Source organism: Barbus barbus (assembly GCF_936440315.1).
Source record: "Barbus barbus genome assembly, chromosome: 26".
Lineage (NCBI taxonomy): Eukaryota > Metazoa > Chordata > Actinopteri > Cypriniformes > Cyprinidae > Barbus > Barbus barbus.
Genome location: NC_136754.1, coordinates 26,023,745 through 26,044,659, shown reverse-complemented (window position 1 = coordinate 26,044,659; position 20,915 = coordinate 26,023,745). Strand labels below are relative to the sequence as shown.

At 38.0% G+C, this 20,915-nt stretch overlaps 2 protein-coding genes across 4 annotated transcripts; one reads left to right on the top strand and one right to left on the bottom strand.

Moving 5' to 3' along the window:
- Positions 1 to 484: 484 nt before the first annotated feature.
- colgalt2a (collagen beta(1-O)galactosyltransferase 2a) lies at positions 485 to 11,769 on the top strand (the record flags this gene model as incomplete). Its single annotated transcript, XM_079379940.1, has 12 exons — positions 485 to 714; positions 2,688 to 2,801; positions 2,987 to 3,101; positions 4,386 to 4,520; positions 5,907 to 6,111; positions 6,235 to 6,354; positions 7,333 to 7,406; positions 7,494 to 7,600; positions 7,749 to 7,881; positions 8,257 to 8,384; positions 9,811 to 10,017; positions 11,526 to 11,769. 12 exons carry the CDS (start codon positions 485 to 487, stop codon positions 11,767 to 11,769), a joined length of 1,812 nt encoding a protein of 603 aa, XP_079236066.1.
- Positions 11,770 to 12,614: 845 nt separating this feature from the next.
- Positions 12,615 to 19,298, bottom strand: LOC306846708 (Krueppel-like factor 9). Of its 3 annotated transcripts, none has more exons than XM_079380282.1 (3): positions 19,224 to 19,286; positions 18,518 to 19,157; positions 14,411 to 15,863 (listed from the first exon to the last, which is right to left on the bottom strand). In XM_079380282.1, exons 2-3 carry the CDS (start codon positions 19,020 to 19,022, stop codon positions 15,580 to 15,582), a joined length of 789 nt encoding a protein of 262 aa, XP_079236408.1. In that variant the 5' UTR covers positions 19,023 to 19,157; positions 19,224 to 19,286; the 3' UTR covers positions 14,411 to 15,579. The 3 variants fall into 3 exon arrangements, with proteins under 3 accessions (XP_079236407.1, XP_079236408.1, XP_079236409.1); XM_079380283.1 differs by having other exon boundaries at positions 18,518 to 19,153; XM_079380281.1 differs by having other exon boundaries at positions 12,615 to 15,863; positions 18,518 to 19,298.
- Positions 19,299 to 20,915: the final 1,617 nt, after the last annotated feature.

Genomic DNA, 20,915 nt, shown 5'->3' with positions numbered 1-20,915 from the left:
CAAATGAACTCTTCATATTTAAAACAAAACATTTGACGAAACAAGTGTAAAAGGTACTATACAGTACAAAAAAAATCTAAAATTGTAAAACTATTATTATTCCCAACAGAAATGACAATTTCTAAACTTTTCTAATTATTATTTTTGGCACTAATGGCCCATGTTTATTTTAAACCTGAACATTTATGAAGGGCTGAATTTTGCCTCATAAGAACAAAAACTCATTGAATTAATGGATTTTTTTAAATCAGTCTGTACAATGAATTGGGGTGCAATAATAAATGTTTTATTTTAGCTGTGTGCCTTTATTTAGTCATTGATTTGCTTGTATGTTATTCTTCTACTGTCCGTTCACTTATATGAGTGTACTTGCATTGCATATAATGTAGGCAAAAGCAAACTCAAACCTCCCCAGTCAGTGAGTCTTCACCTCTCTCACCGGCGGTATCCTATAGTACGGCATGCTTCTGCACATTCAGACACTATGACGGACCTGAGAGCATCTGGAAAGCTTCTGTTCGGACTGTTACTGTTAGAGACATGGATTGGCTTTATTCATACACTAATTGACCTGGAGCCTGTTCTGCACGAGACATCTCTACTCAAGCCCAAAGTAGTCATTGCGGTTTTGGCCCGTAACAGTGAACACAGTCTTCCTTATTTTCTGGGATGTATTGAGAGACTGGATTATCCCAAGGACCGCATCTCTATCTGGTAACCGATTTTGGTGGAATATATCCTTTCAAATTCGCAAATGTGACCCTGGACCACAAAACCTTAAGTCTTAAGTCGCTGGGGTATATTTGTAGCAATAGCCAAAAATACATTGTGTGGGTCAAAATTATACATTTTTCTTTTATGCCAAAAAAAAATCATTAAGATATTAAATAAAGACTTAAATAAAACCTTCATTTTTGATTAGTAATATGCATTGCTAAGAACTTAATTTGGACAACTTTAAAGGTGATTTTCTCAATATTTAGATTTTTTTGCACCCTCAGATTCCAGATTTTCAAAAAGTTGTATTTCAGCCAAATATTGTCCTAACAAACCATACATCAATGGAAAGCTTATTTATTCAGCGTTCAGATACTGTATAAATCTCAATTTCGAAAAATTGACATTTAAGACTGGTTTTGTGGTCCAGGGTCACAAATGTTAATTTCAAAACAATTTGCTATGAAAAATAGTTTGCTTTTTTAATAAGAAGATACATCAGCTGAAGGTAGGAATAGACATGGTAACATTTCATGAAGACTTTATATCAGCCCTCATTCTTATAAAGCTTAACAGAATATTGCATATATAGTTTGATATTGCTTTAAAATTTGATGAATGCATTTTTATATCCACACATATTTGAAAGTGCATGATTACTGGTTTATTAATAACTACAGGATTGTAATGTGTTTGTGCTGAAAGTTGTAACACAGTCTAAGATATACATGTGTGGTTTTGTATTTGCCCGCACACTGAAGTGAGCTCTGGGCTTTAAATTACATCTTAGCCTGAAATATCCGGGAAAGCTTGACAAGTAAATATGACAGTGAAGTGAAAGAATGTGTGAATGGGTAAAAGGAGAAATGGAGGAGAAAGTGCAAGGGGTTGCCACTCCAATAAATGGCAAAAATTTGAAATTTACATTTTATAATAAATATAAATCTGTAATTTCTTTATTCGTAATTATATAGTTAAATACAATTATTGTTTTTTAAAGTTATTTAATTTATTAATTAATTTGTTTATTTTTATTTATTTCTCTTTTTGCATTTTGTGTACCCTCTTGCAACCCCCTGAGGGTTCCTGGAAGCCAGTCTGAAAACCAAAATGAAAAATAATAATAATAATAATCTACTAAAGTAGTATAGGAGTAATGAAACAAACTATGATTGCAAGCTGCTTAAGGTCTGGCTTGAATAATAATTTTGTGCACTGACTACCATTCAGACGTTTATATAGTTTATTATAGAGTCTATAATATTTTTTAAAGTTTTTGATAGAAGTCTCTATTTTAATATATTTTAAAATGTAGTTTATTTCTGTGATGAAATAGCAGAATTTTCAGTTTTCACTGTTTAACATTTTTTTCAGGATTCTTTAATCAATAGAAAGGCCAAAAGATCAGCATTTATTTGAAATAGATTTTTTTTGCAACATTATAAATATCTTTACTGTCACTTATGATACATTTTTTGATCATAAGTAAAGTATTCATTTCTTTGAAAAAAGAAAAAAACTATTCTATCTCACTAACCCTAAACTTTTGAACAGTAGGGAAGTGGTGTGTGGCCAAGTATGGTGACCCATACTTGGAATTTGTGCTCTGCATTTAACCCATCCAAGTGTACACAGATTAGTGAACATACACCTGGAGCAGAGGGCAGCCAATGCTGCGGCGCCCAGGGAGCAGTTGGGGGTTCGGTGTCTTGCTCAAGGGTCTCACCTCAGTCGTGGTATTGAGGGTGGAGAGAGTGTTGGTTATTCACTCCCCCCCACCTACAATCCCTGCCGGACCTGAGACTCGAACCCATGACCTTCGGGTTACAAGTCCAACTCTCTATCCATTAGTGGCCCCTCTAGTAGTAGTGTGTACTGCATAAATGTTTTGCATGGCAAGATGGTGATGTTGAAAAGGAAAATACAATGTGGGCCAGTTCTGGTCTTAACATGGACTTTCTGTTTGTCAGGGCAGCTACCGACCACAATATTGACAACACCACTGCAATGCTGCATGAATGGCTGTCTGGAGTGGAGAGTTTGTATCATTCAGTACATCTGCAGACCTTGGAGGAGGAGGACAGGTGAAAACACATGACATTACATTATACTTCAAAGCATTACATCTTCATAACCATTCTCTTAGAACTCACTATCTTCTCTGCCATAAATAACATAAAACCTTTAATGTTTTACAAAATTGGCATACATTCAGGGGACCCATTTTGTGTCTGTGTAAAGCATAAGTTCTTGTTTAATCTATTTTTAGTTATGTGAATGAGCTGGGTCCCAAGCACTGGACGGAGTCTCGGTTCACTCATGTGATGAAGCTGAGGCAGGCTGCACTCGCATCGGCCAGGGCTCAGTGGGCAGACTACATCCTGGTGAGACTACCTCTCCTTCTGTACTGATTTTAGCTCAGCTTCCTGATGTATCATATTTGATACTCACATTTTAACATGATTTCTTTAAAAATTCATTAAACTGACAATATAATATATACACTTAATTGAAATAAAAAATTTGGAAGATGGAATATTTAGAATACCATGGAAGATGGACATTTTTACAAGTGTAGCCTATTAAAAGGTAATTTCCTAAAAAAGTATAAACTATCAATCAGACAACAGAAGCGATGTAGATTGTGTACAACAGGGTTTTTGAGCAAAGTTTTATCCTGTTGGTAATGTAGAAGCCATTGAAGTTTGCATATCAAATATGATACAGTAGGCTGGATATGATATTTCAATGGTATTCACATAATCAAATCAATTTTAGTCTAGGCACAGATTTTAGTGGTCGTTACACCATATTCTCATCAAAATCAGAGAACCATTAAAGGGATCATGCAATAACTCTACTTATTTAAAAATAGTAGTTAAATATGATATGAAAATGCAGCCAGTTGTAACATATAGCGACAACTTATATTATGTGCTCTTTACTGTTTTAACCACTGATCATTTTGAAATATTTTTTTTTTTTTCTCATCGGGTATGAGCCTCATATTGTACTAGCCTATATGAGCCATAAAAGCCTGATGTATCAAATTTGTTAACTAAAAATACATATGCAACCTTATACAGTATGTGTATATATATGTATATACAGTGTATGTGTATATATATGTATATACAGTATATATATATATATATATATATATATATACACTATTGCTAAAAACATTGGGACAACCCTTTCTAATGAACAGGTTTGGCTACTTTAGTAATTTCTATGAGTACAAATCTTAATATTTAAGCATATAATGATATTCTAGGGAATTGTGTGCTTCTAATTTTATAACAGTTTTGGCCAGGACCCTTTTCTATTCCATCATGACAATGCATCTGTGTATAAGGCCAGCTGAACACCTCAGGTGTGATTTTAAATGCAGACATTTAGCCAAAAACTCATCAGCAAACACCAATGACTTGTGCAAAGGGGTCCAGTCATTTTAGACACTTTCAAAACTGTTGCAATAGAGATGCAAATACAATTTTTAAATACATATATAATGTTTCCATCTTTGCTGGCACAGTTTTGGAAGTGCCTTTTCTGTTCTAAAGAAGGGGTGTCCCAATATTTTTGCCAATATAGTGTATTTTGATATTTCTTTTTATATATATATATATATATATATATGATTGTTTAAATGATTTGTCCTCTAGTTTGCAGACAGTGATAACCTACTGACAAACTCACAAGTACTGAATCAACTGATCGCTGAGAATCGGACGCTGGTTGCTCCAATGCTAGAGTCAAGAACACTCTATTCAAACTTTTGGTGTGGAATGACCTCACAGGTACAGGACCGTTCTTCTTACAATGACTCTTGTTTTTGCAATGATATTCATATGCATACAACTGCAGGAGACAAGTGAACACTGATTTGTGTGCTCAACTGCATGCTATTTTCAAACAATCTTGGCAGATTTTCAAACATTTTACCCAATTTGCTGTAACCCACCGGGGTAGGTTTAGGGCTCGGTGTTCATGATTGGTAAAGCCGGTAAATTTTGGGACTGGAGAGTGTGAAAAGGATTGCAAGTTAATGCGAACACATTGCATTTGGCTCCTTTTGAAAGTTCAGGTTTGGTGGAATTCGTATGACATGAAGAAAACTACATTACCCATGATTCTGCACAGAAATACCATTCTACCAATTAGAGAATAAAAGGCAAGGAAACACACCAAAAGAACCCTGTGTTCCATTCGGAAGGGCTCATCCCTATGCCCTAATCCCTTCAAAGGGTTTACCTTCCGGAGGGATAGCTTTTAAGGGTTGAAGGGTGTAGGGGACCAAACAACTGTTTCTTGAAGTGCCCTTCTGCGTCATTATACGGAGGTGGCGTCATCATGCAAAGAATCAACGCAAAGGATCATGGGAGCCCAAAGTGTCCATCAGTTGTACCCTTCGAAATCCTTTATTCCGAAGGGCCTAATGAAGTGGCTAATTTTGAGCACTTCGGTTTGGAACGACACTTCAATATGGCGGCCATGATTGTTTTCACTCTGAAGTGCCCTTCGGATGGTGATATATCCCGTTTGGAACGCAGAAATCAGCACTGAGAATGACAAAATAGCCTACTTAAATGTTTAAACTACTTAAATGTTTATGCATATTTTGCAAAAACAACATAATCAACACATCAGTAGTTTTATATTTATAAAATTTTGATTATGTTATTTGCAATGCTACATGGGATTGTAGTTCTTAAAGCCGTTAAGTACACTTTCTTGTAGGCTACAACAGGAAGTGTCCGAACATGTAGAACACATTTGTCTTTATAAAACAATTCAATAAAGTTAACATTGAGTAACTTACATTCTCTATACAATGTTGTCAGCAACATGAATGTTTCATTCCTGATAAAATTTGTGTTTTTAAATGAATCATTTGAATGATTCAATGACTCACTCACTCATAATACAGTCAATGTGACCTGCAGAAAGTGAGGACCGGAACTAACTGTAGCATAAAAATGCTTGACAAACTATAATACAGTGCAATTTAAAAAAAAAAAAAATAATCCAGTGTTTCAGAATTCATTCTGAGTTTTTTGGTGGGAATATCATAATTGGATTTTATTTATTGTTTCTCCTTTTGTCTGCATGATAAGCATTTGAGCATTTTATTATTTGTTATGTTCTAAATCTCTAGTGAATCCTGAAAATCTCCTTTTCTGCAGGGGTATTATAAGCGAACACCACATTATGTCCCCATTCGTAACTGGAAGCGTACTGGTTGCCACCCAGTTCCCATGATTCACTCCACAGTACTAATAGACCTCCGGCGCAGTGCTAGTGCAGCCCTGGCCTTTTACCCTGTGCACCATTACTATCTTTGGGCCTTGGATGATATCATGGCTTTTGCATTTTCTGCAAGACAAGCAGGTAACAATTACATCTTACATTTCTAATTTATCTAAATAGCCTATTTAGGAGGAACCTATATTGGTCACTCTTATAAATTTTATATTTGATTGAATTTTTTAGCTCTATTTCAACTCTTTACAGGTGTGCAGATGTTCATATGTAACCAAGAGCATTATGGGTACCTGCCGGTGCCTTTGAATTCAAAGCAGACTCTGGAGGAGGAGGTGGAGAGCTTCAGTCACGCTGTCACAGAAGCACTGAGTGTGTATCACCAAATCTGCGTAATCACAAAACAATCTGAAGAACTGACATGGGTTTTTACAGGCGACAAAGTTGAGGGGCTTTCTGGTGATGTGTAGTAAATGAGTGTTGAGCTGACGTTAAATACAGTATTAGTACTATATTTGTAAGCGAATAAAGTGTGAAGCAGAGGTGTAGGCTATCTATTCACCACTTCCTGTTCTACTTCTGTCTTTACCAAGCTAAAACAAACACCTCACTGTATGCCCTTCTGTATAGTTTTCACAGGAAAGAGAGAATTTTCACTCCTTTGTGACATCTCTCACACATTCTCTCTGTTCTTTCTGAGCCTATCATTAGATTAGCTTGACTTTGTTTTGAAATCTGCATGTTAAAAGAGTTCATTGTACTATGAAAACATGGTGTAACTTTCAGAGCTCAAAATGTGATCCCCAATCCAAAAGTTCATTTATTTAACTAAACACCAGATGAACAGTAAAATTAACAAATGTTGTGCTTTTCCTACTGTGTGTAGCACCTACAGCTCTGCATATTCTTCTCAACAAACAAGCTCAAAATGACTTTATTTCTTACAAAAGGTACCTGATTGTTTCAACCTGACCTTAACAGTTTGTGGCACATTTAGCATGGGTTGTTTTATGGTTCAATCACAGTTTAAAACATTCCCCTGAGAGAGGCTGTCATTGAAGGATGTGACCGATAAAAACCACCATAGTGGACCAAATAGCAAACCCACAAACCATTTTGTGATCAGAGCAAGTGACATTCAAATGGGAAGTTGGTACAAAAATAATTGACTAACCATGTGGAGAACTGGGCCTTCAATTAAAATTCTTTAATGAACTATCATTTAAAATATATTATCCAATCAGTTAATTCCACCAATCATTAATTCCTTTAATTACTATGACCTTCTTTCTACCAGAAGATGTTTCCTTGTGGTTGAAAGACAAATAATCTGAAGTTTATCTTTCTCAGTTGACTTCAAATTGGAAACTTCACATTATCTGCACATTGCTTCCAAACCTAAAGACACCATGGCATTCAATCAGGTATACTGACAACTAAATGTAGAATATTACAAAAGTTTAATCTTCAATCTGTGTCAATGCACTATACTTATCTTCCCTTATTTTAAGGTATATTTGATTAATCTAAAGCGTCGGGCGGATCGCAGAGATCGTATGCAGCGCTCGTTGGAGGTGCTGGGCATAGACGTCACCCTCACCGACGCGGTGGATGGCAAGTATGATATTATAACCCACACTTTCACACCACTTACACAGTGTCAAAGTTCAACCTATTGTCCTTCATCTCTCCTTCTCTATGCAAAGTATATTTCACTATTACACCACAATCAAATATGACTCCTTCCTGTTTCTCCTCTCTCCTAGAGCCCTGAGTTCATCGCAGCTAAGAGCTTTAGGAATTGAGATGCTCCCTGGTTATAAAGATCCTTACTCTGATCGTGTGCTAACTAAGGGTGAAATCGGTTGCTTCCTTAGTCATTACAACATCTGGAAAAAGGTACACAGCAAAACGTGCTCTACAATCAGTTCCTAACTATTGAGCGTATTAAATGCAAACTGCATTCTTAAAATAATTATTTATGGTGCCGTGTAGAACCTTATCAGCCATGGAAACTTTCCATTGCACAAAAGGTTCTGTAGATTATTAAAATGTTCTTCGTACTAAAAACAATTATCTTTTAACAACTGTTTACTAAAAGGGTCTTTTGAGAACCAAAAATGGTTCTTCTACGGGATTGCTGCAAACATACCCCCCCCCCAACCCCAACTCCTTTAGAACCTTTATTTTAAAGAGTATAATATGACTATCAATGCTGTAAACACTATAAGAGTCATTTTATGCCCTTGCCTTTTTTTTGTGTGTCGCCCTCAGGTGGTTGAGCTCCAGCAACAGCAGGTGCTTGTACTGGAAGATGATGTCAGGTTTGAGTCCAGCTTCAAGAGCTGCCTCAGGACCATTATGGAGGATGTGAAACACTCAGGCCTCCAGTGGGACTTAATGTGAGTTTGAGTTATGATCACTTTATTATGGTCAAACTTTACAGTTCTCTGTCCTGCTTTGAGTATTTACAGTGGGGCAAATAAGTATTTGATACACTGCCGATTTTTCAAGTTTTCCCACTTACAAAGAATGGAGAGATCTGTCATTTTCATTGTAGGTACACCTCAACCGTGAGAGACAGAATATTTAAAAAAAATCCAGAAAATCACATTGTATGATTTTTCAATAATTAATTTCCATTTTATTGCATGAAATAAGTATTTGATCACCTACCAACCAGCAAGAATTCTGGTTCTCACAGACCTGTTAGTTTGTCTTTAAGAAGCCCTCCTATCCTCCACTCATTACCTGTATTAATTGCACCTATTTGAACTTGTTACCTGTATAAAATACACTTGTTCACACACTCAATCAATCAGACTCTAACCTCTCCACTATGGGTAAGACCGAAGAGCTGTCTAAGGACACTAGGGACAAAATTGCAGACCTGCACAAGTCTGGGATGGGCTACAGGACAGTAGGCAAACAGCTTGGTGAGGAGGCAACAACTGTTGGCGCAATTATTAGAAAATGGAAGAAATTAAAGATGACTGTCAATCTCCCTCGGACTGGGACTCCATGCAAGATCTCGCCTCGTGGAGTATCAATGATCCTGAGAAAGGTGAGGGATCAACCTAGAACTACACGGGAGGACCTGGTCAATGACCTGAAGAGAGCTGGAACCACAGTCTCAACGGTTACCATTGGTAACTCACTACACCATCATGGATTAAAATCCTGCAGCGCACGCAAGGTCCCCCTGCTCAAGCCAGCACATGTCCAGGCCTGTCTGAAGTTTGCCAAAGACCATCTGGATGATCCAGAGGAGGCATAGGAGAAGGTCATGTGGTCAGATGAGACCAAAATATAACATTTAGGTATAAACTCCACTCGCCGTGTTTGGAGGAAGAAGAAGGTTAAATACAATCCCAAGAACACCATCCCAACCGTGAAGCATGGGGGTGGAAACATCATGCTTTGGGGGTGCTTTTCTGCAAAGGGGACAGGACGACTGCACCGTATTGAGGGGAGGATGGATGGGGCCCTGTATAGCGAGATTTTGGGCAACAACCTCCTTCCCTCAGTAAGAGCATTGAAGATGGGTCGTGGATGCGTCTTCCAGCATGACAATGACCCCAAACACACAGCAAGGGCAACTAAAGAGTTCTCTTTTTTTTATATTCTGTCTCTCACAGTTGAGGTGTACCTACGATGAAAATTACAGATCTCTCCATTCTTTGTAAGTGGGAAAACTTGAAAAATTGGCAGTGTATCAAATACTTATTTGCCCCACTGTATATGAATCCACCACTAGCTTCCACAAAGTGGTCGCTGGTCTTTGCATGTGTACCCATTCTCTCTTCTGTCTCTTCTAATCTCTTTAAGTTATGTAGGGCGTAAACGATTGGAAATTAAGCAGCCAGAGCACTGGGTGGAGGGAGTGAAGAACCTGGTGATCCCAGATTACTCTTATTGGACACTTGGCTATGCCCTTTCACTGCAAGGGGCAAAGACGCTTCTGGAGGCCCAGCCGCTCAGCAAGATGCTGCCCGTGGACGAGTTTCTGCCTGTTATGTTTAACAAGCACCCCAAGTAAGTGTTGGCAGATGTTGGTAATTAGCATTTTTTTAAAGGGACAAAAATGAAAGAAAAAATGGTAACACTTTACAATAAGGTTCATTAGCTAACATTAGTTAATGTTAATTTCAGCATTTACTAATGCATTATTCAAATCTCAAGTTGTGTTTGTTAACAGTAGTTAATGCACTATGAACTAACATGAGCTAACAATAAATGACTGTATTTTTATTAACTAGCGTTAACAAAGATGAATAAATAGTGTAATAAATGTACTGATCATTGTTTGTTCATGTTAATACATTAACTAATGTTAACAAATGACACCTTATTGTAAAGTGTTACCGAAAAAATGTTATATATTACTCACCGTCATGTTGTTCCAAACTCATAAGACTTTTGCTCATTTTTGAAAAACAAATAATTTTTTTTTATATATAAATTCAGAGAGATTTCCATCCCTCCACTAAAGTCCATGCATTCCAGCAAAACTTTAATGCTTCAAAAGGAGATTGTAAAATGAATCTGTAGAATTGTAACAGTTTAATCCAAATATTCTGAAGAGACAGCTGCTTTATATGATTAACACATTTAACTCAGGCTTTTATTCACATACAAACACTGATCAACGAACATGCATAGAGCACATCAAATATGGTAAACAGAAGCTAAACCGTTCTTGCTTTATGTGTGAGAATTAACCTCATTTATTGTATTCGAGGTGCTCTATGTACACTACTTTTTGAAGTTTGGAATAATTAAAATGATTGCAATGTTCTCGAAAGAAGTCTCTTGTGCTCACCAAGGCTGCATTTATTTGATCAAAATACAGTAAAAAAAACAGTAATCGTGAAATATTTTTACAATTTAAAATAACTTCTATTTTAATATATTTTAAAATGTCATTTTTTCTAAACTTTTTAATGCATGTAACCAGTAGTGTATGTATGTGTGTTCATCAATGTTTATGAAGACCAAATTAAATTTCTTCATTATATAAAGTGACCATGTCTTCTCAGAAGACTTGGATTAAAACACTTGAGGCATTATCACTGACATATATTTTATCACATTTGTGACGAACTGAACTTACAATAAGGGGAAAGGGAAGTGGTGTGTGGCCAAGTATGGTGACCCATACTTGGAATTTGTGCTCTGCATTTAACCCATGCAAGTGTACTCACAGTAGTGAACATACACCTGGAGCAGTGGGCAGCAGTTGGGGGTTCGGTGCCTTGCTCAAGGGCACCTCAGTCGTGGTATTGAGGGTGGAGAGAGTACTGGACATTTAATTTGCTGCTTATTGATAGTTAGTTGTTAAGTTTAGGTATGGGGTGGATTAAGGGATCTAAAATATGGTCACGCAGAATAAGGCATTAATACGTGCTTTATAAGTACTAATAAACAACCAATATGCTAGTAATATGCATGCTAATAAGCAACTAGTTAATAGTGAGAACTGGTCCCTAAACTAAAGTGTTACCAGAATTTTATTTGAACTAACTCTAGCATTCCTTCTGTAGGGAGGAATACATGTCTCATTTTAAACAGAGAAACTTGAAGGCTTTCTCTGTACAACCCCTGTTGCTCTTTCCCACGCACTACACTGGGGAACCAGGGTATTTCAGCGACACTGAGACCTCCACCATCTGGGACGATGAGACTGTGGCCACTGACTGGGACCGCCATCACATCCGTGGAGACCGCAGTCGTGGTGATAAGAGCCCAACGCCCATCTCTGAGAGCAGCCCAAGAGATGAACTCTGATTAAGCTCTCACAGAATTAATAAAGAACATGTCAGATGACGGCTCAAGGAAAGAACCATGGATGTGAAGTCTCTGGATTTTGTGAATGATAGTGATACAGCATCTGCACCAATTATTAGCACACTAATGTAAGCTGTGAGGAACACTGAACATGTACAAGATATACTGTACAACACAAAATACAGATGAAAGTGGTGATTTTTTTTGTTTTTTTGAACAAGGATGATAAAATAAATGCAAATATAGTTAAGAAAATGGCTCACAAAATTATGGATTCATGGAATGTGCTTCTAAAAAGTTGTCCTTTTTTGTTGCTATGCTAAACTGTAAAGCATGAAGAGTTTTTTTTTCTACAGTTGAAAAATTAAAGGATTCTGAATTTTATTATAAAGAAAATGTGACAAAATAAAACACTTCACTCACTAATTAAATAAGCAAATTGCCACATTGATCATGTTAACTTTGCTAGAATAGACATACTTTGGATCTTAAAAATATGCTGGAAAATCTGCAGCTCAAATGCTGCTGTTATAGTGATGTTACAACAAACCAAATACTAAGAAATTCATTTTATTCAAATTATACCAATAATATATAAAATGCCAATAATATAAAATGTTGTGTTAAATTAGAATGCAGTATTTCAATCAGTTAGATCATAAAACCCGAATGCAAGAAAACGTTTTAGATGAAGTACAGCATGTCACACTGCAAGACGCTAAAATTGAATGACCTTTGTATGCAATGTCTTGAGGAGACATGTGATGAGCTAAAAACACTATTACAATCACATAGTAACATCTAAGTATTCTCATATAAAAGTAATAAACAACAAAACACAAAAATAATTCTTAATCCATTTATTTATTTAAAAAGCACTGGAAGTTTTTTTTTTGTTGTTGGAGGCAAACAATGAATCAAATTATTAGTCAAGTCTCATACCATAAAATAAGTACTGAAAAAAAAGATGATATTTTAAAGCACACCAAAACAAAAGCATGTAATAAATAAAAATAAATCGCAGATTAAATGTAAAACAAATCAAATGAAAAGAACGTTTAACATTAGGTCCCACTCATGAAGGACAGAGGTTTTCAGCATTACGTTTTATCACCTGAGGAGATGCATGGAAGCTTTTGTATTGACAAAACCCATCGGTTGACTGATATGAGACATGGCTGTAGACGGAGACCTCAGGAGATCTCTTTAGACATCCTTTAGTGTGATCACTACAGACAATCCGCCAATCAGTGCATCATTTTAGTGTGTCAAAAGTGATGGACAAGATCTAGATTGTACGTCAAGCAACAAAGCAGTTCTCAAAATAAAAAGACATCACTCTACATATTCTCAATCTAGCATCATGATTAAAAGCAGCCGTGCTCTCTCTCTCTCACACACACACACACACACACACACACACACTAGTTCACTTGAGTTTAACCCGCAGAGATCGGATGCCTCGAGGAACACAGCAAATGATGCAGCATTTTTCCCAAAGGAACTATAGAATATGCATTTTCTCCGCTATACGATTGCTAAATTATCCTAAACTATCTAGAAAGCTATGTTTTGCATACTATATAGACATCTACAGTACATAAATCAATACAAAGCATAAGAAACAAGATATCAAACCAAATACAAAAGATAATAACTGAAAATTAAAGACCACAAAACACACAAGACAAAAAAATCAGACTTGATCCAGTGGTTTGTGATGGCTGTCCAGAGTACTAGCTGCAAATGTGTCGAGTAGAATGGGAGGGATATCAAATGCAAAGTTGAATCCGGACTGCTAAAAGAGGGCATTGTGAGGGGAAAAATCAAAAGACTCGATCACAAAGGTCTCAGTCTTTTGAGAATCACGCACAAAGCCCACCGCAGCCTAACACAGTGTACCATTGATGCCGTCAATGGTCAAAAGATCCACAGATGACTCGCTACAGGAAATCAACTACTAAAAGACAACACAAAAAACAACGAAAATCCTGGCCAGACACACAAGAATTGTGAAGAACACATCATTTAATTAGCTACAGAACAAACAGAGTCTTATATACTATTCAGGTTTGGTTTGTTAATGTGGTTGAGAACTTATAAGTTGTCATCGCACTTCAGGTTACTGCCAGCAGTTACTTAAAGTGCTCTGAATATTGCAAGATTAGAAAATGGTGCGATGAACCATTAAAAACAGCTGTAGTTTTGAGACCAGACGAACGGATCTTTTGTATCCGTTACACTCCAAATGTAAAGCAAAATACAAACGAAAGTGAAAAGTTCACAAAAATCAAGTCTATTTTCTCACACTTGTTTAAGCACTCAGACGAAGGTGCACATTTAGACGAATGTATTGATTTATTGTGACGGGTCTCTATCCCCTTCCACAGTGTTCCTTTAGTTGAGCACTATGCAGTAGCATCTATACAGTGAAACCCATCACACTAGCAGACGACTAGCATCGTTGACAATACCAGTAAGAAAAAAAGTGCAATATTGCATGTGTATTTCTTTAGTCGAGAAGAACGACGCCTGATGGCATACCTGTAGAAAATATCCGACAGTAAACAATGGTGCAAAACAAGTCAAAAGATTTTAAGGCTTTCTGAGTTTCCTGATGTGGTATTTTTTTTTTTTTGTTCTCTGAGATAGTTTGTAAGAGGTCCGCAGGCGGGACAGTTTTGGAGAGAGATCGTTTCCCGGGCTCTCCCGCGTGAATACACACACAAACGCGACGCGCAAACATTCGCACACAAGCAGCACTATTCTATTCAAGCGTGTACTGTCACCCCTAATATAAGGTGTATTACTTCTAGTAGTTCATATAATAACATCTTTACCATTGAAGCTGCAAGCATAGATATTTATCTACACGTATCCACTTTTCTATTAAACACATTGCTACATGTACCAACATGTCGACATTGCATGGACAAACAAAAGAGTTCCTCCAAGTGGAAAATAATAATAATAATAAATGCATGGTCTAATAACGTTAATTAATAAAAAAAACAACAACCATTTCAGTTGCCATGCTGATACTACTAATAGAAAACAAAAGTAAATTAAGATGACAATAACTTATTACAATTTCAGTAGGGAAAGCTATGTGGAAATGCGGCATTACAGGCAGTGTTTCTACCCAAAAGAAACGCACTGGCCGTTTCGGTTCAATCGTTGTTTGGTTTCAAGGGGGGTCAAGAATCAAATTCATGAGTAACACACAAATACTTATGCAACTGAATCTGGTTATTGTGTCATACAGCATGTGTGGACAAGCAAAACCAGAGAGGGTTAGCCATTTTGGCTTTACAAAAAGACAAAGAAGGAACTACTGTAAAAAGACTAAGAACAAGTAAACTTTCCCTTAAACTGTGACGAGTTTCTAAAACATGGCTGACAAGTGATACACCAAGATGACCGATGGAAAATATTGTGCTACTGCTGGTGGCCATTCTGTCTGCATGCATCAGAAAAAGTGTTTTACGGTTTTTCAGACGAATCTATTCCACCCAAAGCAAGCAATTTAAGAGCAATGTTGCGTTGGGCATCACTTGTCAGTCATGTGATCATTTAATCACGTGACTCGGGAATGTGCTTGAGCGTTTGTGTCTCCTTCGCCCATTTTGGTCATCACTGGTTGGGCGAAGGGGTTCGGAGGAAGACATGGAGAAGTTCTTCATTTTTGGCCTGTGGAAGTGAGGACTGAGCTTAAAAGGATCCCAGCATGCACGGCGATCAAGTCAAGCTGCAGTGTCTGACAGAGACAGTGGTCACAGTGCAGAAGGCAGGGGACTGGTGAGGGGGCGTCTACACGGCAGTGCTGGCGTACTCCGAGGAGGAGGTGGAGGCGGTGGTGGACTGGGTCAAAGCGGATCCCTGAGCCGAACCTTTGCGGTTGATCATGGAGGGGTGGAAGTTGGGGTGCCGGCGGGCGTGCTTGATGAGGTGGTCGCTGCGCATGAAGCGCTTGTCGCAGAGTGGGCACAGGAAGCGTTTCTCACCAGTGTGGGTACGCAGGTGTCGGGCCAACTCGTCAGAACGGGCGAACTTCTTTTCGCAGTCAGGCCAGGTGCACGGAAAGGGTCTCTCACCTACACAAAAACACGAGTGATCCACAACTCATTAGTAGTGATGGGAGAAACAAACATTTTTGAAGCTTTGAATGAATTGAACCAATTGTTTTGGAAAATGATTCAAATCTCTCAAAACATGATGATGCCTGCTGGTCAAAACTGTGTAAATTAGATCAATATCGTGATATCACGATAGCAAAACTGTCTTGATATTATTGTGATCACATGATGATATGAAACGGTAGGTCTTCCGGGCAAAAAGTGTAGTTTTTAAAATATATTTAAACTTCTTATTTGAATACAAAAGCTCTTTAAAGTTGTGTTTCAATGTCAATGTACTATTAGTTTAATTAAAATAAAGGGTCATATTTTTAAGTGCTGAGCGATATTGGTCTGTTGCAATGTTTAATATGATATGACATTTTTTTGTCTTTTGTCAGTAAACACAATAGTTACATTAAATGTTGCCTCTCGTGCACTTCATACCCATAAACAACCGCATACGGTATTTCCTCAACCACATGTGGGACTAATTAAACTCAATAATAATGCTGGTGCCTCAACTCGCCTTTATCAAAGTCCCTTTCAAGGAAAGTCTGTTCACAAGTCCTATCTAAATGAATGGGGGTATCCTGAAATCTCAAAAACTGCTCGCTGAACTCGCAATTAAATTACATATTTCAAATCAACAACAAAATCTGAAATGAACTGTCCCATTAATGTTATTTCTTATGCTCAAATAGCATTTAAAAAGCTTATTTTTCAGGCTAGACCAGCCAATGTGCATGGGTATCATAACGTGCTTAAGACAGCGTATGCGCATCGGCTTGTCTAGCCTCAGGTTTCTGTGGGAACCGGATCTTCTAATGGCCTCTGCAGTGACACAATGACTTTACCAATCAGCGACTGGCTCTTTCATTCAGAAGGCGGGACTATTCTGACACATTGCAGTTTCTCCCATTCATAAGTAGGAGTGAACCGTTATTTCTGTAGTCTTTGCCCTTATCCTAGTCAAACCTCTTTTAGTGCTAAATGGATGTGCAATGACTGGTGGGTAAATTCCCCTTTCCATTTCCTGTGAAATGACGTATCAGTGTACCCTCCTTCCCTTCCCTCCAGAGCCACATGCTGCTCTTTCATCCCTCTGCAGTGCCTCCCTGTAGCATGTGCACAGAATACGCAGGTTAGTGAAAAAAATTCAAGAAACATATAGTGGGAAATTACATCTATTTTGTTATATACAGCAATTATTTCTACCTCTTTTCTAGTCACAGAACACTTTATTTTGAGAGTTGTTTAAGTGAGAGAACATCTGTAACTTTGTCCAGATTGGGGGACTTTTTGTTGCATTAAAAAGTATAGATTTTTATTTGTATATGCTGTCAGTTGTAGTTTTTAGAAAGAAAATTGGAATCTGCAAAAATTGGTATTGGCAGGTCACACTTACAAAAAAAATAAAAATTTAAAAAAATCGGAATCAGCCAAGAAAATTGCAATCGTTGCATCTCTCTTTTTCATCTTTCATTTATTGTATGTTTTATTAATAGCTATTATTTTGTACTTTATAAGATTCTAAAGCAATATAATTTGGCCTTAAAAACATTGTATACATAAAACATCAAATGTACTTCATGCTTTTTTCTTTGTTGGACGCATATCTCTCATTAATAGGCATAATTAGTAGATACTTGATTTGCAGGACGCAGACAGTGCCTTCTCTTCACATTAGAATGCCACTTAAGATGGCAGACTATCCTATGAAGTGCACTTCGCAGGGTGCACCTCTAGTGTGTCATTAGTGTACTAGCCTTATGTAATCTGCACTTGTGTTTAGTAGCCACTGTACAACTATTTCATTAGTATACTGTACTAAAGATTTCTTAGGTGCTAGTGTACTACAAATATGTCACTGTACTAGTTTTACTTGCCTTAGGCTTCTGCAGTCGTGTCCGTTAAAAGCCATCACCTTTTCTCCACATTAGACTTCAATTCACGAACAAAACAAATTGCTAACAGACTATTTGTTAATACCCCGTGAAGAGAGGCCAGGTGTGTGGTTTAAATAGCCCTTTTAGCTTTAGTCAAATAACAGAAAGTGCATTTAAATGGGAAGCTGCAAGTAAGAAAGCGTGCGCGCGCACGAGCGTTCTGTGCACGAGCTCTGTTCATATGCAAATACGAGGCTCGTCACTACACTACTATACTCGCTCACGCGCTCCGTCCTTTGTTCATAAACTTTCTTTGTTAGGAACTTTCTCTTTTGTTCAACTAACGAGTAGTGATTTACATTATTATCCACAAATTCACTTTTAATATCTTTATTCAGAGCCGCTGGTTAGAGTTGACAACAAACAAACAAACAAACGGCGGATAATTAAAAGTTACTGTAACCGAGAACTATAATAAAACACATATAATACGCTCATCCAACAGTGACATTTAAAACAATACAGGCAACATATATACATGTAAGTTACGGTAGGAAATATACAAAATATATCTTCATGAAACATGATCTTTACTTAATATCCTAATGATTTTTAACATAAAAGAAAAATCGATAATTTTGCCCCATTCAATTGTTACAAATATACCCGTGCTATACTTGAGTCACAAATACAGAAGCTCTCCGCAGCATTAGCGACCACCCCGTCCCATGTGCTCCAGCTCACCTGTGTGGGTCCTGATGTGCGCCTTCAGGTGGGATGATTTGCCGTACACCCTGTCACACCCGTCGAAGGTACAGGGGTGACGCTTGGTGGGGGACCGGGGTGCGCCCCCTCCTCCCCAAATCTGCTGAGGGGTGTTATTGTACTGTCCCGGGACAGGGGTGGCAGAGGGGGTCATGGTTGGAGTTGGGGTGGTGGAGTCAGACAACGTGGTGTAGCCGCTCTCTCCGCACGACGAGTTGCTGCTTTCGGAGTAGGCCGACATGGGACGAAACTTGCCGTGCAGGTCGGTGAGGATCTCCGCCACCGTCATCATGTTGGCCCCCTCTAAACGGAGCGTCTCCCGCACCTCCCTGTCCTCGCTCGACCCGTCTGGCTCTCCGGCAGGAAGGCCCCGAGCAGGGGCCTGAGCCGCGCCAGACACCGGGGTGGGCCGATGCAGGACGGGGCCGCTGGATATCGACACCAGACACTCGGCGGCCAGATAATCCGAATAGGCGAAAGACATCTTATAGCGACTGCGTTTAACGACAAAGCTTCAAAAGTTACGACGGAGAGCCTCGTTTCCTGAGTGCCTTCGGTTCTTCTCCAAACACTTTCAACTCGTTGCTTTTTCTCATCAGCAGCGGCCTCTGCTATCTATCTATAGGAAATACAAATGAAATAAACGATAAAAAAAATCCAAAATAAGTAAAAACTAATACGCTACCGGCGTGTCTGCGTTTCAAACCCCAACGTGGTGTCCTACATCGCCCCTCGTTTCATTGTGTCTGCTGCTGCTAGAACCGGCGAAGCCCACGCCACGCCCCCGGGAGCACGTTTAGTAATCCTACTACGAAGAAGGCCTGGCTCATGAATATTAATTACGTAACGCGGCGTTCTCGCGCTAGTCTCCGCGGATTGGCTGAAAGGCTGACGTGGGTAAGTAGGCGGTGCTCAGCAGGCGAATAAACGAATCACGACGAGCTCATGAATATTAATTGCAATACGCGACAGGACGCGACAGGAAGGTTACCAAGCAACTTGAGCGTGACTTAATTGATATTCACACACTATTTGCCGTAGTAGGATTTGTAGTTTCTCTAGTCGCCAGCATGCAAAGAGAAACACGCACCAAGTGACGTGGTGAACTGACTCGCGAGACGGGCGTGGACCAGAGAGAGACCATTTAATAGTAAATTAAGCCAAATGGCTCTGTGGGAAAAACACTACTGTGGAGTGAAAGATATGACTGGAATAATAGCATAACTACTTAAATTAACTCTTATCAGTCGGTGACCTCTTTATGTGTTCATAGGAAGCTAATGTTTAGATGGTGAACCTAGTAGTGCTTAGTTACTGGAATTCAGTGTTTGGTCTGTTTCTTATTATTTATTTCTTTTCTTTTCAGTTTACACCAAAGATGGGGCCCATTTAGACTTATTCATCTCTCATGAAATCCTCAATTTTCTGCAGTTTCCAAACAACATCCACTTTCTATAGGCTATACTGGAGCACAATGAACTCCTCAGTAGATTGGACCAAGGCCATCAATACAGGCTTCAGTCGCTCCTCCAAAGACCAGATGGAGCCTGGCATCAGAGTATTCAGTGTTGGGAAGGTTACTTTGGAAATATAATAGGTTACAGATTGCAAATTACCCTATTTAAAATGTAACAGGTAGTGTAATTATTTGAATTAATTTATTAAAATATAATAATTAAATATATAATTTAGTAGAATTAAAGTAATGTAACCAATTACATTTGATTACTTTTCAAAATTTCTAACAAATGTTTTCAACTATTAATCATTTTCAAACAGCAAAAGCAGGCAGGGTTAACCTTACAGTAGTACTCAACACTGATTAATCACCTTCATCACTTGAATTAAGATTATAATACTTCAAATTTGAAGCACAGCCATCACAAAATCACTTTAGCGCCTCTTTTTTTTAGAGCTTTATGGGGTTAAATGCAGATTTAAATTCATAACAAGAAACTGTTTAATAGCTATGATACTGTTTGTGAAATCTTTGCATAGCTATGAAAGGAAACGCTTGCCTTGGGGATAAAACAGTTCATCTTTAAAAAAAATAAAGCATATACATAAACCCAAATAGGAAATAAAACATTTGTCAAATAAACACGTGTCCTCTTCTGTGTCCTAAACTCCTGAAACATTGGGATTTTAGAGCAGTCAATTTGGGAAAGAAATCAGCCATATCTGTATGTCTGTGAAAATATTCAGATAACCCTCTTTGTAATCATTAACATTTTCATTCTCAGTAACTGTAACAGATTACACTTACATTTATTTTGCTATTAAATTGCGTAATTCCTTTGCATGTAACTAGGTACTTCCCAACACTGAGAGTATTTTACAGAGAACAACAAGCCATGCAAAACACAGCAAGATTGTG